General features: G+C 44.7%; 1 protein-coding gene across 4 annotated transcripts in view; it reads left to right on the forward strand.

Moving 5' to 3' along the window:
* The window catches only part of GCLC (glutamate-cysteine ligase catalytic subunit), a 44278-nt gene that overhangs the window by 17973 nt on the left and 12405 nt on the right, over nucleotides 1-13900 (forward strand). For all 4 annotated transcript variants that reach the window (XM_047795128.1, XM_047795131.1, XM_047795130.1 and 1 more), the window contains 5 exons: nucleotides 6610-6722; nucleotides 7539-7721; nucleotides 11188-11301; nucleotides 12862-12920; nucleotides 13050-13183. In XM_047795128.1, the coding sequence (XP_047651084.1) occupies nucleotides 6610-6722; nucleotides 7539-7721; nucleotides 11188-11301; nucleotides 12862-12920; nucleotides 13050-13183 (603 nt within the window). The remainder of the gene's footprint in view (nucleotides 1-6609; nucleotides 6723-7538; nucleotides 7722-11187; nucleotides 11302-12861; nucleotides 12921-13049; nucleotides 13184-13900) is intronic.

The raw sequence follows: 13900 nt of genomic DNA on the forward strand, positions 1-13900 counted from the left end.
CATGAAACCACATCGAGGATCTGAACTGAGAACAGAGCGCAGTGGCTATTCTCGCTCCTCCCAAATGGTATACCAATTACACAAATTTGAATTAGTCACTCTGCACCCATTTGCAGTGCTCCTTGGGCACATGCTTTTAGAGTTGTGCTGTGTGCAGTGTACCTAAGTGTTGCTGTAACTCTGGGTGTTCCAGCTGAGATGTTATTTGAAGGCACAAGCAGAGACTAATCCTTGGAATCTTAAGTTGTTTACAGAAGGGCCTCCATGTCCTGTTTGGTTATTTTCTCTTTTATTTTGTCTTTTCCTCTCATCCTTAGTATGCAAACAGGAATTTTAGGGTGGGGACAAAAATCCAGAAGTGCTAAAAATAAGTCACCTAGGTATTTTATTCTTGGCAAAGGATTGTTGTATCACTTTGTTGTTATTGAACAGCTAGGCTATGAACCAGACTCCATTACAGCCCTGGTTTGACTTCTAAAGATGGAATTGGTTATTTGAACTAGAATTGAAAGTGAGTGAAAATATATCCATGCAAGGCAGGGATGGGTAGGTAAGCTAAGAGAAAGCTGAGAGGCTAAAGAGCCCTTCTGAGGAGTTCCTGTTGTGGCGCAGTTGTAACCAACCCAACTAGTGTCCATAAGGATGTGGGTTTGATCCCTGCCCTGCTCTGTGGTTAAGGATCCGGCGTTGCCATGAGCTGTGGTGTAGGTCTCAGATGTGGCTCGGATCTGGTGTTGCTGTGGCTGTGGTGTAGGCCAGCAGCTGCAGCTCTGATTCATCCCCTAGCCTGGGAACTTCGTATGCCGTGGGTGTAGTCCTAAAGACACCAAAAAAAAAAGAAAAAAACACATCCCACAAAACAGCCCTTTTGAGCCCTGATGCAGAAAGATCTGGAGTGCCTCTAGGGGTGGATTCAGAAAGCCTTATATTTGAGTTTGTAAACTGTTCAAGGGATTCTGAGCCTTCTAATTGAACTTAGATTTTATTCAAAAGTAGTTTGTTTCTCTTTCTCATGTGGTGAATATTCTGATATTTTCTGTTTCAGTTGCTTAATGCGATCATGGGTGATTATGTTTTCAATACGGAGACTTTGGTTTGTTAGCATTTCAAATGTCACCCATTTGGCTGAGATTGAGCTTTGTGTTCCCTTGTGCTACCCAGGCTTTCAACTTCTGGGCTAATAACCATGATTCTGAAATCTAAGGGTTTCAATTCTTTCAAAACTAGGAAACTAACAAAAATGATTACAGTTTAGTTATATGCTTGGTACCAAAGTTGTTGCTCATTTTGATGTAGATAAATGGTGGAAACCCTGTCGGCAAGGGAAGATCTCTTCATCTTTCTTTCTGGAAGCGTGTTTATCTGGTTAAGAAGGTCACTTCACCCATAATAGACGATGCCAGGCAGGTGTGTTGGAGCTAGTGATCTGAGGAGGAAGAGGCCTTACACCTGGGAGAGCTCAGGACGCTACAGAGAGCAAACACGGTCTGCCCTAGTCCTCAGTTTAAATCTGTAGCTGTAACTGTTACAGCTCAGCTTCTGTGCTATAATGTCAGACCCACTGCATAAAATGGAGTCATAATTAGTCTGAGAGGTTTTCAGCCAGTATTATAACCTATCCCTGCCTCATAGCTTACAACAAATTTTTGTTTTGTTTGTTTTTGCTTTTTAGGGCCATAACAGTGGCATATTGAAGTTCCCAGGCTAGGGGTCAAATTGGAGCTACAGCTGCCGGCCTACACCACAGCCACAGCAATGCCAGATCCAAGCCTTGTCTGTAAGCTACACCACAGCTCACGGCAACGCAGGATCCTTAACCCACTGAGCAAGGCCAGGGATGCTAGTCAGATTCGTTTCCACTGAGCCATGATGGGAATTCCCAACAGTTTTTTTTGTTTTTTTTTTTTCCCCCAAGAAAGCTTATCACTAACCAAGACTGGCATGCCCTGTGGTTCTAGCAGCAAGGTGTGTAGGCCTTGAGGGATCCAGTGCTGGGATCCAGTCCCTGCTCTGACACTTTCAGCACTGGGCAGTTTACTTTGCCTCTCTGATCCTCTTTGCCCATCTGTGAAGTGGGTGCTCATGCCTTGTGTGCTGAAGTTGAAGGTTCGGATCCATAGGTGCAAAGTTCATGGTGTACCACTTTTCGTTAAGCTTGTTTCAAAGTAAATTTGTTTCTCACACTTAGAATATTTTCAGATATCCATCCAGAGACTTACCACAGTTTCCTGTTCCTTCAGGTTTTAGCTGTTCAGGAGCCCTTGCTCTTAGATGTTATCTAGAAACCTGTACTTCATGTTGGGAATAGGTAGTTTCAGGCTCTGCAGCCTACAGCTTTCAGGCATTTGACACTGAGTGACTGTACAGGTGCATATCTCCTATTTCTGGTTTCTGTGCAGAAATCAGGCCATACTACCCGTTTTTTGAACTAAAAAATTCTAATAGAGAACCAAGAATGGGAACTAGAACTCATCAGTCAGACAGCTATCTTGGTCAGTTCACGCTGCTGTAACCAAGACCACCCAGCTAGGTGGCTTAACAGACATTTATTTCGTACAGTCCTGGAGGCTGGCAAGTCTAGGATCAAAAGTGCTGGCAGATTTAGTACCAGGCCAAGGCCCTCTTCCTGGCTTAGAAACAGCTGCCTTCTCACCATGTCCTCACATGCTGGAGAGAGATCATCTTTCTCACCTCTTCTTGAAAGGCCACAGATCCCATCTCGAGAGCTCCACTCTGCTGACCTAATCTCCCCACCCCATCCCCAACGCCTCACTTCTAAATATCCTCACCTTGGAGATGAAGGGCTTCAACCTGTGATTGGGGTGAGAGGCACTAGCATTCAGTCCATAGCCATGACTGATAAAATTTAATCCAAAGTTTAGTTTCTGTTGTCATTTAAACCTGCCAGGCTCTTTTCTTGTGCTTACTAACATTTTTTACCCCTTTGTATTTCTTAGTCGAAGGGCAAAACAGTCTCTTAAGTGGTACCGTTAACTACGATGGGGTTGGCCAACGTGGCTGCCTTCCTAGACCCAAGAGGGTGGATACCAGTAAATAAGGTAACAGGGAGTCGCTGCAGAGCAAGGCCCCTCTTAGCAGCCTCAGGCCCTCTGGACCCAGGTCTCGTTTGGTTTCCCAGGCTGGGATCTGGATTTACATGTGATAGGTCTGTTGTTTGCCGTTTTTTTTTTTTTTGTCTTTTTGTCTTTTCTAGGGCCCCACCCAGGGCATATGGAGGTTCCCAGGCCAGGGGTCCAATCGGAACTGTAGCCACTGGCCTACACTGCAGCCACAGCAACACGGGATCCAAGCTGCGTCTGCAACCTACACCACAGCTCATGGCAACGCCGGATCCTCAACCCACTGAGCAAGGCCAGGGATTGAACCTGCAACCCATAGTCGGATTCGTTAACCACTGAGCCATGATGGGAACTCCTTTTTTTTTTTTTTTTTTTTAATACTGTGTTAAGCTGAAAAACTGCTGCTGCTAGTCTGCCTCATGGCCCAGGTTTGCCATCTCTTCTCTGTCCCGCACAGGGTCTTCTCAAGTGTTGAATGACCCAGTTCCAGCCTTTTCCCTGACATATGGATAATGTGTATCTTATTTTCACCCTAAGTGGTGATTCACAGTTTTCACTATTTACACCAACTATGGTAATTTTGAAAGCATGCGACTTCATTTTTAAATTTTTTTTGTCTTTTGTCTTTTGTCTTTTTAGGGCTGCACCTGAGGCATGTGGCGGTTCCCAGGCTAGGGGTCCAGTTGGAGCTGTAGCCCCTGGCCTGCACCAGGGCCACAACTCATGGCAACACCGGATCCTTAACCCACTGAGTCAGGCTAGGGAACCCGCATCCTCATGGATGCTAGTTGGGTCTGTTAACCGCTGAGCCATGACGGGAACCCCTAAAGTCTGCGACTTTAGGGAAAACAAAAGCAGGTTCTGTTTGTACTCTGCCCAGAGAAGTCTTACTTTGGCATTTCACTTTTGATTTTTATCAGCATTCCACCAGGTATTGTTATAGATGCACTAGTGCACCTTGCATTGTAAGCTTTATATGAGTTCAGAATGGGGAAGTTGTTTAGATTATTTTTGAAAAACCAAAACGAAGTTGTTGAACTCCTAAACCAGCTTCTCCGTGTTGGTGTCTTTGATCATGATTTAACAGCCCAATGGTAGGCTTATGGTGGGATGATTACATAACCTACCAATGAGGAAGGAGGATAATCTACCTGGATTGGAGCACCCAGGTAACCACTTTCTTAGACTTAGAGTAAGCCCACTGAGGACATATATTGTAAAATTTGACGGCTTCATGCAACTGAAATTTACTAAATTTTAGCTTTGAAATAACTTCTCTCTTGAAGTACACTTTGTCAAAAAGGTCAACCTTTCTGTAAGGGTTTTTTTTTTTTTTTTCCCCTTATTTAAAGTTTTTAAAAAACTATAGTTGATTTACAGTGTTCTGTCAATTTCTGCTGTAAAGCAAAGTGACCCAGTTATTTATATTTATACACACATACACACACACGCACGCACTTCTTTTTCTCATATTACCTTCTATCATGTTCTGTCATGAGTGATTAGATGTAGGTCCCTGTGCTGTATAGCAAGACCTCATTGCTTATCCCTCCTAAATGTAATAGTTTGCATCTACAAACCCCAGACCCCCAGTCTATCCCACTTCCTCTCCCTCTCCCTCGGTAACCACGAGTCTGTTCTCTATGTCCATGAGTTTGTTTCTCTTCTGTAGATAGGTTCACTTGTGCCATATTTTAGTGCCACATATAAGTGAAATCATGTGGTATTTGTCTTTCCTGTTGTGATTTCACTTAGTATGACAATCTCTGGTTCCATCCATGTTGCTGCAAATGGCATTGTTTTGTTCTTTTTTATGGCTGAGTAGCATTCCATTGTGTATATATACCACATCTTCCTAATCCATTCACGTGTTGATGGACATTTAGGTTGTTTCCATGTTTTGGCTATTGTGAACATACAGGTACATATATCTCTTTGAATGAAAGTTTTTTTCCAGATGTGTGCCCAGGAGTGGGATTGCTGGGTCATATGGTAGTTCTATATTTAGTTTTCTGAGGTACCTCCATCCTGTTTTCCATAGTGGTTGTACCAACTTATATTCCCACCAACCGTGTAGGAGGATTCCCTTTTCTCCACACCCTCTCCAGTGTTTTTTGTAGACTTACTAATTATACCCATTCTGACCAGTGTGAGGTGGTACTTTATTGTAGTTTTGATTTGCATTTCTATAATAATTAGTGATGTTGAGCATTTTTTTCATGTGCCTATTAGCCATTGTATGTCTTCTTTGGAAAAATGTCTATTTAGGTCGTCTGCCCATTTTTCATTTGGGTTGTTTGGTTTTTTTGCTGTTCAGTTGTATGAGTTGTTTATTTTGGAGATTAATCCCTTGTTGGTTGCATTGTTTGCAACTATTTTCTCCCATTCCGTAGGTTTTGTTTGTTTGTTTTATGGTTTCCTATGCTGTGCAAAAGCTTGTCAGTCTGATGAGGTCCCATTGGTGTATTTTTGTTTTTATTTCTATTGTCTTGGGAGAGTGACCTAAGAAAACATTTGTACAGTTGATGTCAGAGAATGTTTTGCCTATGTTCTCTTCTAGGAGTTTGATGGTGTCTTGTGTTTAAGTCTTTAAGGCATTTTGAGTTTATTTTTGTGCATGGTGTGAGGGTGTGTTCTAGTTTCATTGATTTACATGCAGCTGTCCAGTTTTCCCAGCACCACTTGCTAAAAAAGACTGCCTTTCCCATTTTATATTCTTGCCTCCTTTGTTGAAGATTAATTGACCATAGGTGTCTGGGTTTATTTCTGGGTTCTCTATTCTGTTCCATTGGCCTGTATGTCTGTTTTTGTACCTGTACCACACTGTCTTAATTACTCTAGCTTTGTAAGTCTGAAAGAAGTTATGCCTCCTGCTTTTTTTTTTTTTTAAACTTGGGATTGCTTTGGCAATTCTGGGTCTTTTATGGTTCCATATGCATTTTTGGATTGGGAGTTCCTGTTGTGGCTCAGTGGAAATGAATCTGACTAACATCCATGAGGAAGCAGGTTCGATCCCTGGCCTTGCTCAGTGGGTTAAGGATCCGGCATTGCCTTGAGCTGTGGTGTAGGTTGCAGACATGGCTTGGATCTGGCGTTGCTGTGGCTGTGGTGTAGGCCAGCGGCTGCAGCTCCGATTGGACCCATAGCCTGGGAACTTCCATATGCCTCGGGTGCAGCCCTAAAAAGACAAAAGAAAAAAATTTTGGATTGTTTGTTCTAGTTCTGTGAAAAATGTCATGGGTAATTTGATAGGGGTTGCATTAAATCTGTAGATTGCTTCTGTAAGGTATTACGTAGAACAGGGGAAAGAAGGAATAGAGTAAGAGCTCTTGGCCTCCAACAAGGCTGTTCTCTCTGGGTTTTCATATTATGCAAACAGGCGCTCACTAAGTACCATCCTTTAAGCAAATGAGACTTCTTAGGTTACTGGGATCCTTCCCAGCCTTCACGTTTCCCTCCTTTTCCTAAAGCTTGCATGGAGCACAATCCTGGAGAAATGTTAATTTTTTTTCTTTTTTCTTTTCGATAGGTGGAATACATGTTGGTATCTTTCGATCATGAAAGTAAAAAAGTCCAGTTGGTCCTGTCTGGAGAGGAACTTCTTGAAACTCTACAAGAAAAGGGGGAAAGGACAAACCCAAAGTAAGCTGACATACTGAAGTCTGGTTTTGGTTTCTGAAACTGTTTGAACCACCAGAATAGCATCTTTCCTCCGATGCAGGAGACAGGAGGGCACAGTAGTTTAGAGCCCAGGCTCTGGTTCCAAGTCACCAGAATTTGGGTTCAAATTCCGCTTCCTTTGCTTAATAGCTGGGTAACCTTAGGCGAGGTACTTAACTCCTCTGTGCCTCCGTTTCCTCATCTGTAAAGTAGTGACAATAATAATACCTGCCTCTTAGGGTGTTGACATTTTAAATATATTAATAAGCACTTGGAAGAGGAAACTCAATATAAAGCCTGTTTACTATTCAAACATTAAAGAAAATTACTGGCAAAGTATTACCAAGATTACAAACCATGGTGCCAGATAAAACTTGCAGATTGGTTTTGTTTGGCTGGCAGGATGTTTTAAAAATATTTCGGAGTCATGTATCCTCGAGTTCATTTTTCTACGCATTTAATTTGGGGAGGCTGCATTAGAGTTTGGAGCCCAGCATTCAACTGGAAGAGTCTGTAAGTCCCCATGTCCCTCCCTGCGGAGTGGACTAGCTTGCTTGTCTTGAACATTGAGTGCTCTGTGTGTGTTTCAATTATTTGTAAATATTTTGGACTCAGTATTTAGTTTAAGAGCTATGGAAAATTAACAGCCTTTGGGAATTGTAGAAAGTTCTTGGCTTCACTTATACCCAGTGGCTTCTAAGTTTTTTGAAGCAACTTTTGCAAAACTAAAAAGGGAGCAGATGGCAGCAGCAGCAGCAGCAGCAGCAAAGATGGAATGACACTTGTTCTCCCCTGTAGCCATCCTACCCTTTGGAGACCAGAGTATGGGAGCTACATGATCGAAGGGACTCCCGGCCAGCCGTACGGAGGGACCATGTCCGAGTTCAACACGGTGGAGGACAACATGAGGAAACGCCGCGAAGAGGCCACGTCTTTACTGGGGGAAAACCAGGCTCTCTGCACAATCACTTCATTTCCCAGGTTAGTTCCTGTATCGGCCTGCCGGGCGGGCATCTTGCATCTGATCCCAGCACTTGACTCTGGGACTCTCATGCTTTGTGGACAATTAAACTTGCATCTGCAACAGAGTCACACGCCAGCCTCTGCCAATGGTGGCGACCATGAGGACCCTGGTGAGGACTGTCTTGGCTCCCTGGGAAGGACCCAAGGCTCCTGGGACTGCTGAGCATCGCATCCACATCCCCAGACTAGGGGAGGGAGCAACCCTGATTCCGGAAGGAAGGAGGTGCTCAGTGCTCCCTCGCTCACTGTCACACTGCTCCACCAGGCCCCTGCTGGGGGGCTGGCATTAGTGCCCCCAGGGCCTGTTGATAACCTATTAACGAGGAACAAAGTAGTCATTGGGTCACATTGGGTTGTGCTGAAAAGATTTAGGATTTGTCATCAAATCTAGTACGGCTAAAAGTTTGTAAAAGTAAATATTGTCAAAAAATTTTGTAAAAGAAAAAAAACAAAACAGTGGAATCTGTTCTTAGCTTAGAATGAGGTCCTTAAATACGCAGTTACGCATAGGACCTGTACACAGGAATGAAGTTCTCCCAAATCATAAATCTGGTTATCTCTGCTAGGTATCTGTGAGCTTGTGGCAAAGTATGCTTACCTCCCCAAGGTTCAGAAGTGCTTTGGGGACTGGTATCCATGGCCCGGAACACTTAGAACTCTTTTCCTGATAAACGTGAGCACAGGCATCCACAGTCACACCGCTGGTCTTAGAAGGACCCTTAAGGGGAATGTTGTTTTCTGAACGCTCCCTGATAACGTCTCTATAAATAAATAGTTGAAACCTTATTTAAGCCACTCATCAGACATCTAGAGAAGTGTCTTTTGCTTTCTCTTACATTATTATGAAGGGAGGAGAGTTGTGCTAGGAATAAGTTTTATTCTTTTTTTTTTTTAATTTTATTTATTTATTTATTTATTTATTTATTTATTTATTTATTTGTCTTTTTGCTATTTCTTTTGGCCGCTCCCGCAGCATATGGAGGTTCCCAGGCTAGGGGTCGAATCGGAGCTGTAGCCGCTGGCCTACGCCAGAGCCACAGCAACACAGGATCCGAGCCGCATCTGCAACCTACACCACAGCTCACGGCAACGCCAGATCGTTAACCCACTGAGCAAGGGCAGGGACCGAACCCGCAACCTCATGGTTCCTAGTCGGATTCGTTAACCACTGTGCCACGACGGGAACTACTTTTTTTTTTTTTAATTTTATTTATTTATTTATTTATTTGTCTTTTTGGGAATAAGTTTTATTCTAAAAATCTAATTTTTCTAAAAAAAAAAAAAAAAGCCTAACCACATCTTTTATTTATTTATTTAATTTTTTGCTTTTTAGGGCCGTGGGTGCGGCATATGGAAGTTCCCAGGCTAAGGGTGTAATTGGAGCTACAGCTGCCGGCCTACACCACAGCTCACAGCAACACCAGATCCTTAACCCACTGAGAGAGGCCAGGGATCGAACCTAAAACTCCATGGTTCCTAGTCGGATTCATTTCCAGTGCGCCACGATGGGAATTCCTAACCATATGTTTTATGATAGAGAGGATATTTTTGGATTTGTAAGCAAAACAAGAGTAATAATTGTTTAGTTGTGAAAGCCTCACCTTCTATCCAGAGTTAAATGATAAGGAACATTTTATTTGGGGATCAAGAGAAAAGAAGACTCAGATTCTTTTTTGTCCTTTTAGGGCCACACCTACAGCATATGGAAGTTCCCAGGCTAGGGGTTGAATCAGAGCTGCATCTGAGGCCTACACCACAGCCACAACAACTTGGACTCTGAGCCACATCTGCTACCTATACCACAGTTCATGGCAGTGCTGGATCCTTAACCTGCTGAGCAAGGCCAGGGATTGAACCTGAATTCTCACAGAGACTTCGTTGGGTTCTTAACCCACTGAGCCACGTGGGAACTCCAAGACTCAGATTCTCAAGTGTTAAGTACTGTGATTCTGTAAACAGGTGAAACTGGTGATGTGGTTTTGTAATCCAAATAGCTGTCTCATGACTATTTAAATTTCAACTAATCACACTACGTAAGATGAGAAATTCAGTTCCTCACCTTCACTAGCCTCAATCCCAGTGCTCAGTACTGCCTGTGGCCTCGTTGGTCCTGGGCAGTGCAGATGGGAACCATTCCCATGGCTGTGGAGATTCTGCTGGGCACTGCTGTTCTAAATGGAGACCAGAGCTTGGAGATGAGGACCTGAGTCCAGACACACACATGCTCACCTCCCTTCCTCCAGCCTGATTCTGGTCAGCAGAGAACCCTCTGGTTCTAGTTGTCACTCTCCTCCAAGGCTTTCCCTAAGGCTGCAGGCTCACATGCACGTGGCTGCAGGAATTCTCAGGAGCCCCCATTGGAGCTGGGAATTGTTTTCCAGATAAGATCTTCGAATGTGAGCAGCTGGTTTTACGAAAGATGGGGTTGAAAGTAAGGCACAGGCTAATTAGTCTTGGCTCCCAACCAAAAGGTTTCTATGGATCTACACCCTGCAGGGGTCTGTCTTGCTTTGTTTCTGCTAAATTTGTGAAACCTTGTCCTCTGTCACATCACACTGAACAATGACCTTAAAATTCCTAACTTGGAAGAGCTGATGACCTCACTGCTAATGATGTGGAATTTGAGTTTTACGTTGAGAGATAAATATGGAGTTTCATTTCAGTGTTGGAATTAAATAAAGCTCTTCCTTAGGTTAAGTGAGATAATAGGGTTGACTTTCAGCCTCCAGAGGGAGATCTGGGCATGGCCGGGGACACTGGCAGAGAGAGCCCGCCTAATCTGGAGGGATTGCATGAGGTGACAGGCAATCCTTTCCAGGTTCGAACCAAGTTTACGGGGAGGTGGTAATGTGCAGAGGTCAGAGCTGGGACAGGAAGATGCCTCAGGGAGTTCCCGTCGTGGCGCAGTGGTTAACGAATCCGACTAGGAACCATGAGGTTGCGGGTTCGGTCCCTGCCCTTGCTCAGTGGGTTGACGATCCGGCGTTGCCGTGAGCTGTGGTGTAGGTTGCAGATGCGGCTCGGATCCTGTGTTGCTGTGGCTCTGGCGTAGGCCAGCGGCTACAGCTCCGATTCGACCCCTAGCTTGGGAACCTCCATATGCCGTAGAAGCGGCCCAAAGAAATAGCAAAAAGACAAAAAAAAAAAAAGATGCCTTAGGAGCCACGTGGCAGAAACAGCCGAGGCGGCCGTCAATGCTCTGTAGGCCCTGAGCAGATAGAGACTCTGATAAAATCAGTACAGGGCTGGAGTCACAAGAGAAGAGCATGGCGAGCAAGACAGACCGCAAAGGCGCGGCTGCAAAGAGTGCAGTGTTCACAGAGCATCTGTGTGCCGAGCCCCCTGGAAAGGGCAGCGTTACATGTGCAGTGTTGTTCACCCCTGGAGCCAGATCCTGTCTATTTAGTTCTTCAATTTGTCGCAGATTAGGCTGCCCGGGGTTCACGCTGCCTGAGTACAAGCCCAACCCGGTGGAAGAAGGAGCTTCCAAGTCCCTCTTCTTTCCAGACGAAGCGATAAACAAGCACCCGCGCTTCAGGTGAGTGTGCAGACCACCCAGGCCCCGCCTTCAGAGGGTGAGGTGTGTCCCCCCCCACCCCCAGATCCCTACTGGCCACTTGCCGATTCCGGAGAAGCCAGCAGCGCCATGGCCACACCTGTTCACACCCTTGCTCCCCCAAGGCTGCCTAATGGGTGCTGCTTGTATGCAGTCTGCCTTTGCCCGTTTTCCAAGTCATCCTAAAGTTGTTCACTTTGCTGCAGATTTTTTTCCAGTCCTGGTTCTCTAAACACCTGTCTGGGAAAGCCTTCTTTTCATTATTCTTACCTTTCTCCCCTCTGTAAGTTACCACCAGTATCTGATCCACTCCCCCACGTACCTTAACAGTAAGATAAAATATGCACAGTACGTGTGTGTGTAACAGGCCCTCTCTGCTATTAACTTCCATTAACTTCTAGGTCTGATAATGTGTACCTTTCATTCCTGGGTTTCAAGTTACTTCCAGGCCCACACCAGTTTGATCTCAGCTTCGTACCTTTGTGTCTCACGCTATCCTGAACTCGGGCTCCTGACCTAGAGTGAGGGACCTGTGACTTCTCAGTGTTCATTCCTGCAACAGGAATTCTGCACACTAGCTATATGCAGAATCTTTGGTGGTGGGGGCTAAAGATGCATAAACATAGTTTCCCACACCAAGCGTTAAGAGTGTGTCAAGGGGAAAACAGGGCTATTTGGCTGCATGAAAACATGGATTATGATGAGTGTCCAAAGATGATAATACCAGGGATCTTCCTTGGAGAGAGGAGGGTGCTTCTGACTGAGGGAGTGAGTCAAAGGCAGGCCTCCTGACAGAGGTGACATTTAAGCCGAGCCCAGAGTCGCATTGTCTGGTAGAACCATAATATAAGCCACAGGTGTAATTTCAATAATAAGTTAGTAGCCGTGTTAAAAAAGTAAAAGTGCACTTTATAACATTTGATTAACCCTGTATATCTAAAATGTCACATCAACTTGTAATCAGTGTTTTTAAATCATTAACAAGAAATTTTATTTCTGTACCAAGTCTTCAAAGCCTGGTACGTGTCACCCTCATAGCACATTTTAATTAGCACTGGCTGCATGTCCAGTGCTTGCAGCCCTGGCGTGCCTGGGGCTTTCTGGAACAGACGTTGTGGTCTGGAGGATAAGGAATAACGCGGCAGGCTGGGTGTGGTGGGGGTGATGAGGTACTGGGGCCCAGTGGTGCAGTGAGTCTTAACTACAGTTTGGCTCAAGACTTTGGACTTAACATGGGAAATTTAGAAACACAGAGCGAGGCCAGACCACGGCAGACCTTGAACCCTTGAGCTTGGTTCTATGAGTCACGGGGAGCCTGGGGTCAGGGCTTGGGCAGGGGAGAGAGTCAGAGGATGTGGTATTAGTGCAAAGCCTCCTTTCAGGAAATCCTCTCAGCGTTTCTTGGTGCACGTGAATTTTCTGTAGGGTTGTCTGAGAGGATTAGTTGGAGGATTTTGTTCTGTGTACTTGCGTATTATCCAATTCTTCTTTTGCATGCTGGTTCCTAGGTGACCACCTTGTGACGTTTGTTGTCTGTTTCAGTACCCTAACAAGAAACATCCGGCACAGGAGAGGGGAGAAAGTTGTCATCAATGTCCCGAGTAAGTCTCAGAGGTGGTGGGTGGGAGAGACGCCCCACCCGTTGTTCATCCTAGACTCTTACCCATTTCCTGCTCTTTTCTTTCTCTCTCTCTTTCTCTCTCTCTTTTTTTTTTTAATTATCACTGCAGTATTTAAGGACAAGAACACACCGTCTCCATTTATAGAAACATTTCCTGAGGATGATGAAGCAGCGAAGGCTTCTAAGCCGGACCACATTTACATGGATGCCATGGGCTTTGGGATGGGCAATTGCTGTCTCCAGGTATTGTTTCAAATATCCAGATAGGCGAGCGGCCCCCATCCATTTGTATTTATTAACTTCTTTTCTTTCTATGCATATGTTTCTCTTTTAAAAATTACATTATAGGGAGTTCCTGTTGTGGCTCAGTGGTAATGAACCTGACTAGTATCCATGAGGATGTGGGTTTGATCCCTGGCCTCGCTCAGTGGGTTAAGGATCCAGCATTGCCACAAGTTGCAGCTTAGGTCTCAGATGCGGCTTGGATCCAGCATTGCTGTGGCTGTTGCTGTGTTTGACCCCTAGCCTGGAACTTCTCTGTGACTTGGGTATGGCCCTAAAAATAAATAAATAAATAAATATCACATTTTATTTTTTTGTTTTTTATTTGTTTTGCTTTTTAGGGCTGCACCCTCGACATGTGGAGTTTCCCAGGCTAGAGGTCAAATCAGAGCTGTAGCTGCCGGCCTAAGCCACAGCCACGGCAACGCAGGACCCAAGCTGCATTTGTAACCTACACCACAGCTCACAGCAACAACGCCAGATCCTTAACCCAATGAGTGAGGCCAGGGATTGAACTTGCAACTTCATGGTTCCTGGTCGGGTTCATTTCTGCTGCGCCACGACGGGAACTCCAACATTTTAATCAGCTGAAATAACTGTACCATCTGTCTGAAAACCAGTGAAGTTATTTAAGTAAATTCATTGGAAGTTATCTCTGGACAGAATTTCCAGACTCTA

Source organism: Phacochoerus africanus, chromosome 9 (assembly GCF_016906955.1).
Source record: "Phacochoerus africanus isolate WHEZ1 chromosome 9, ROS_Pafr_v1, whole genome shotgun sequence".
NCBI classification, from domain to species: domain Eukaryota; kingdom Metazoa; phylum Chordata; class Mammalia; order Artiodactyla; family Suidae; genus Phacochoerus; species Phacochoerus africanus.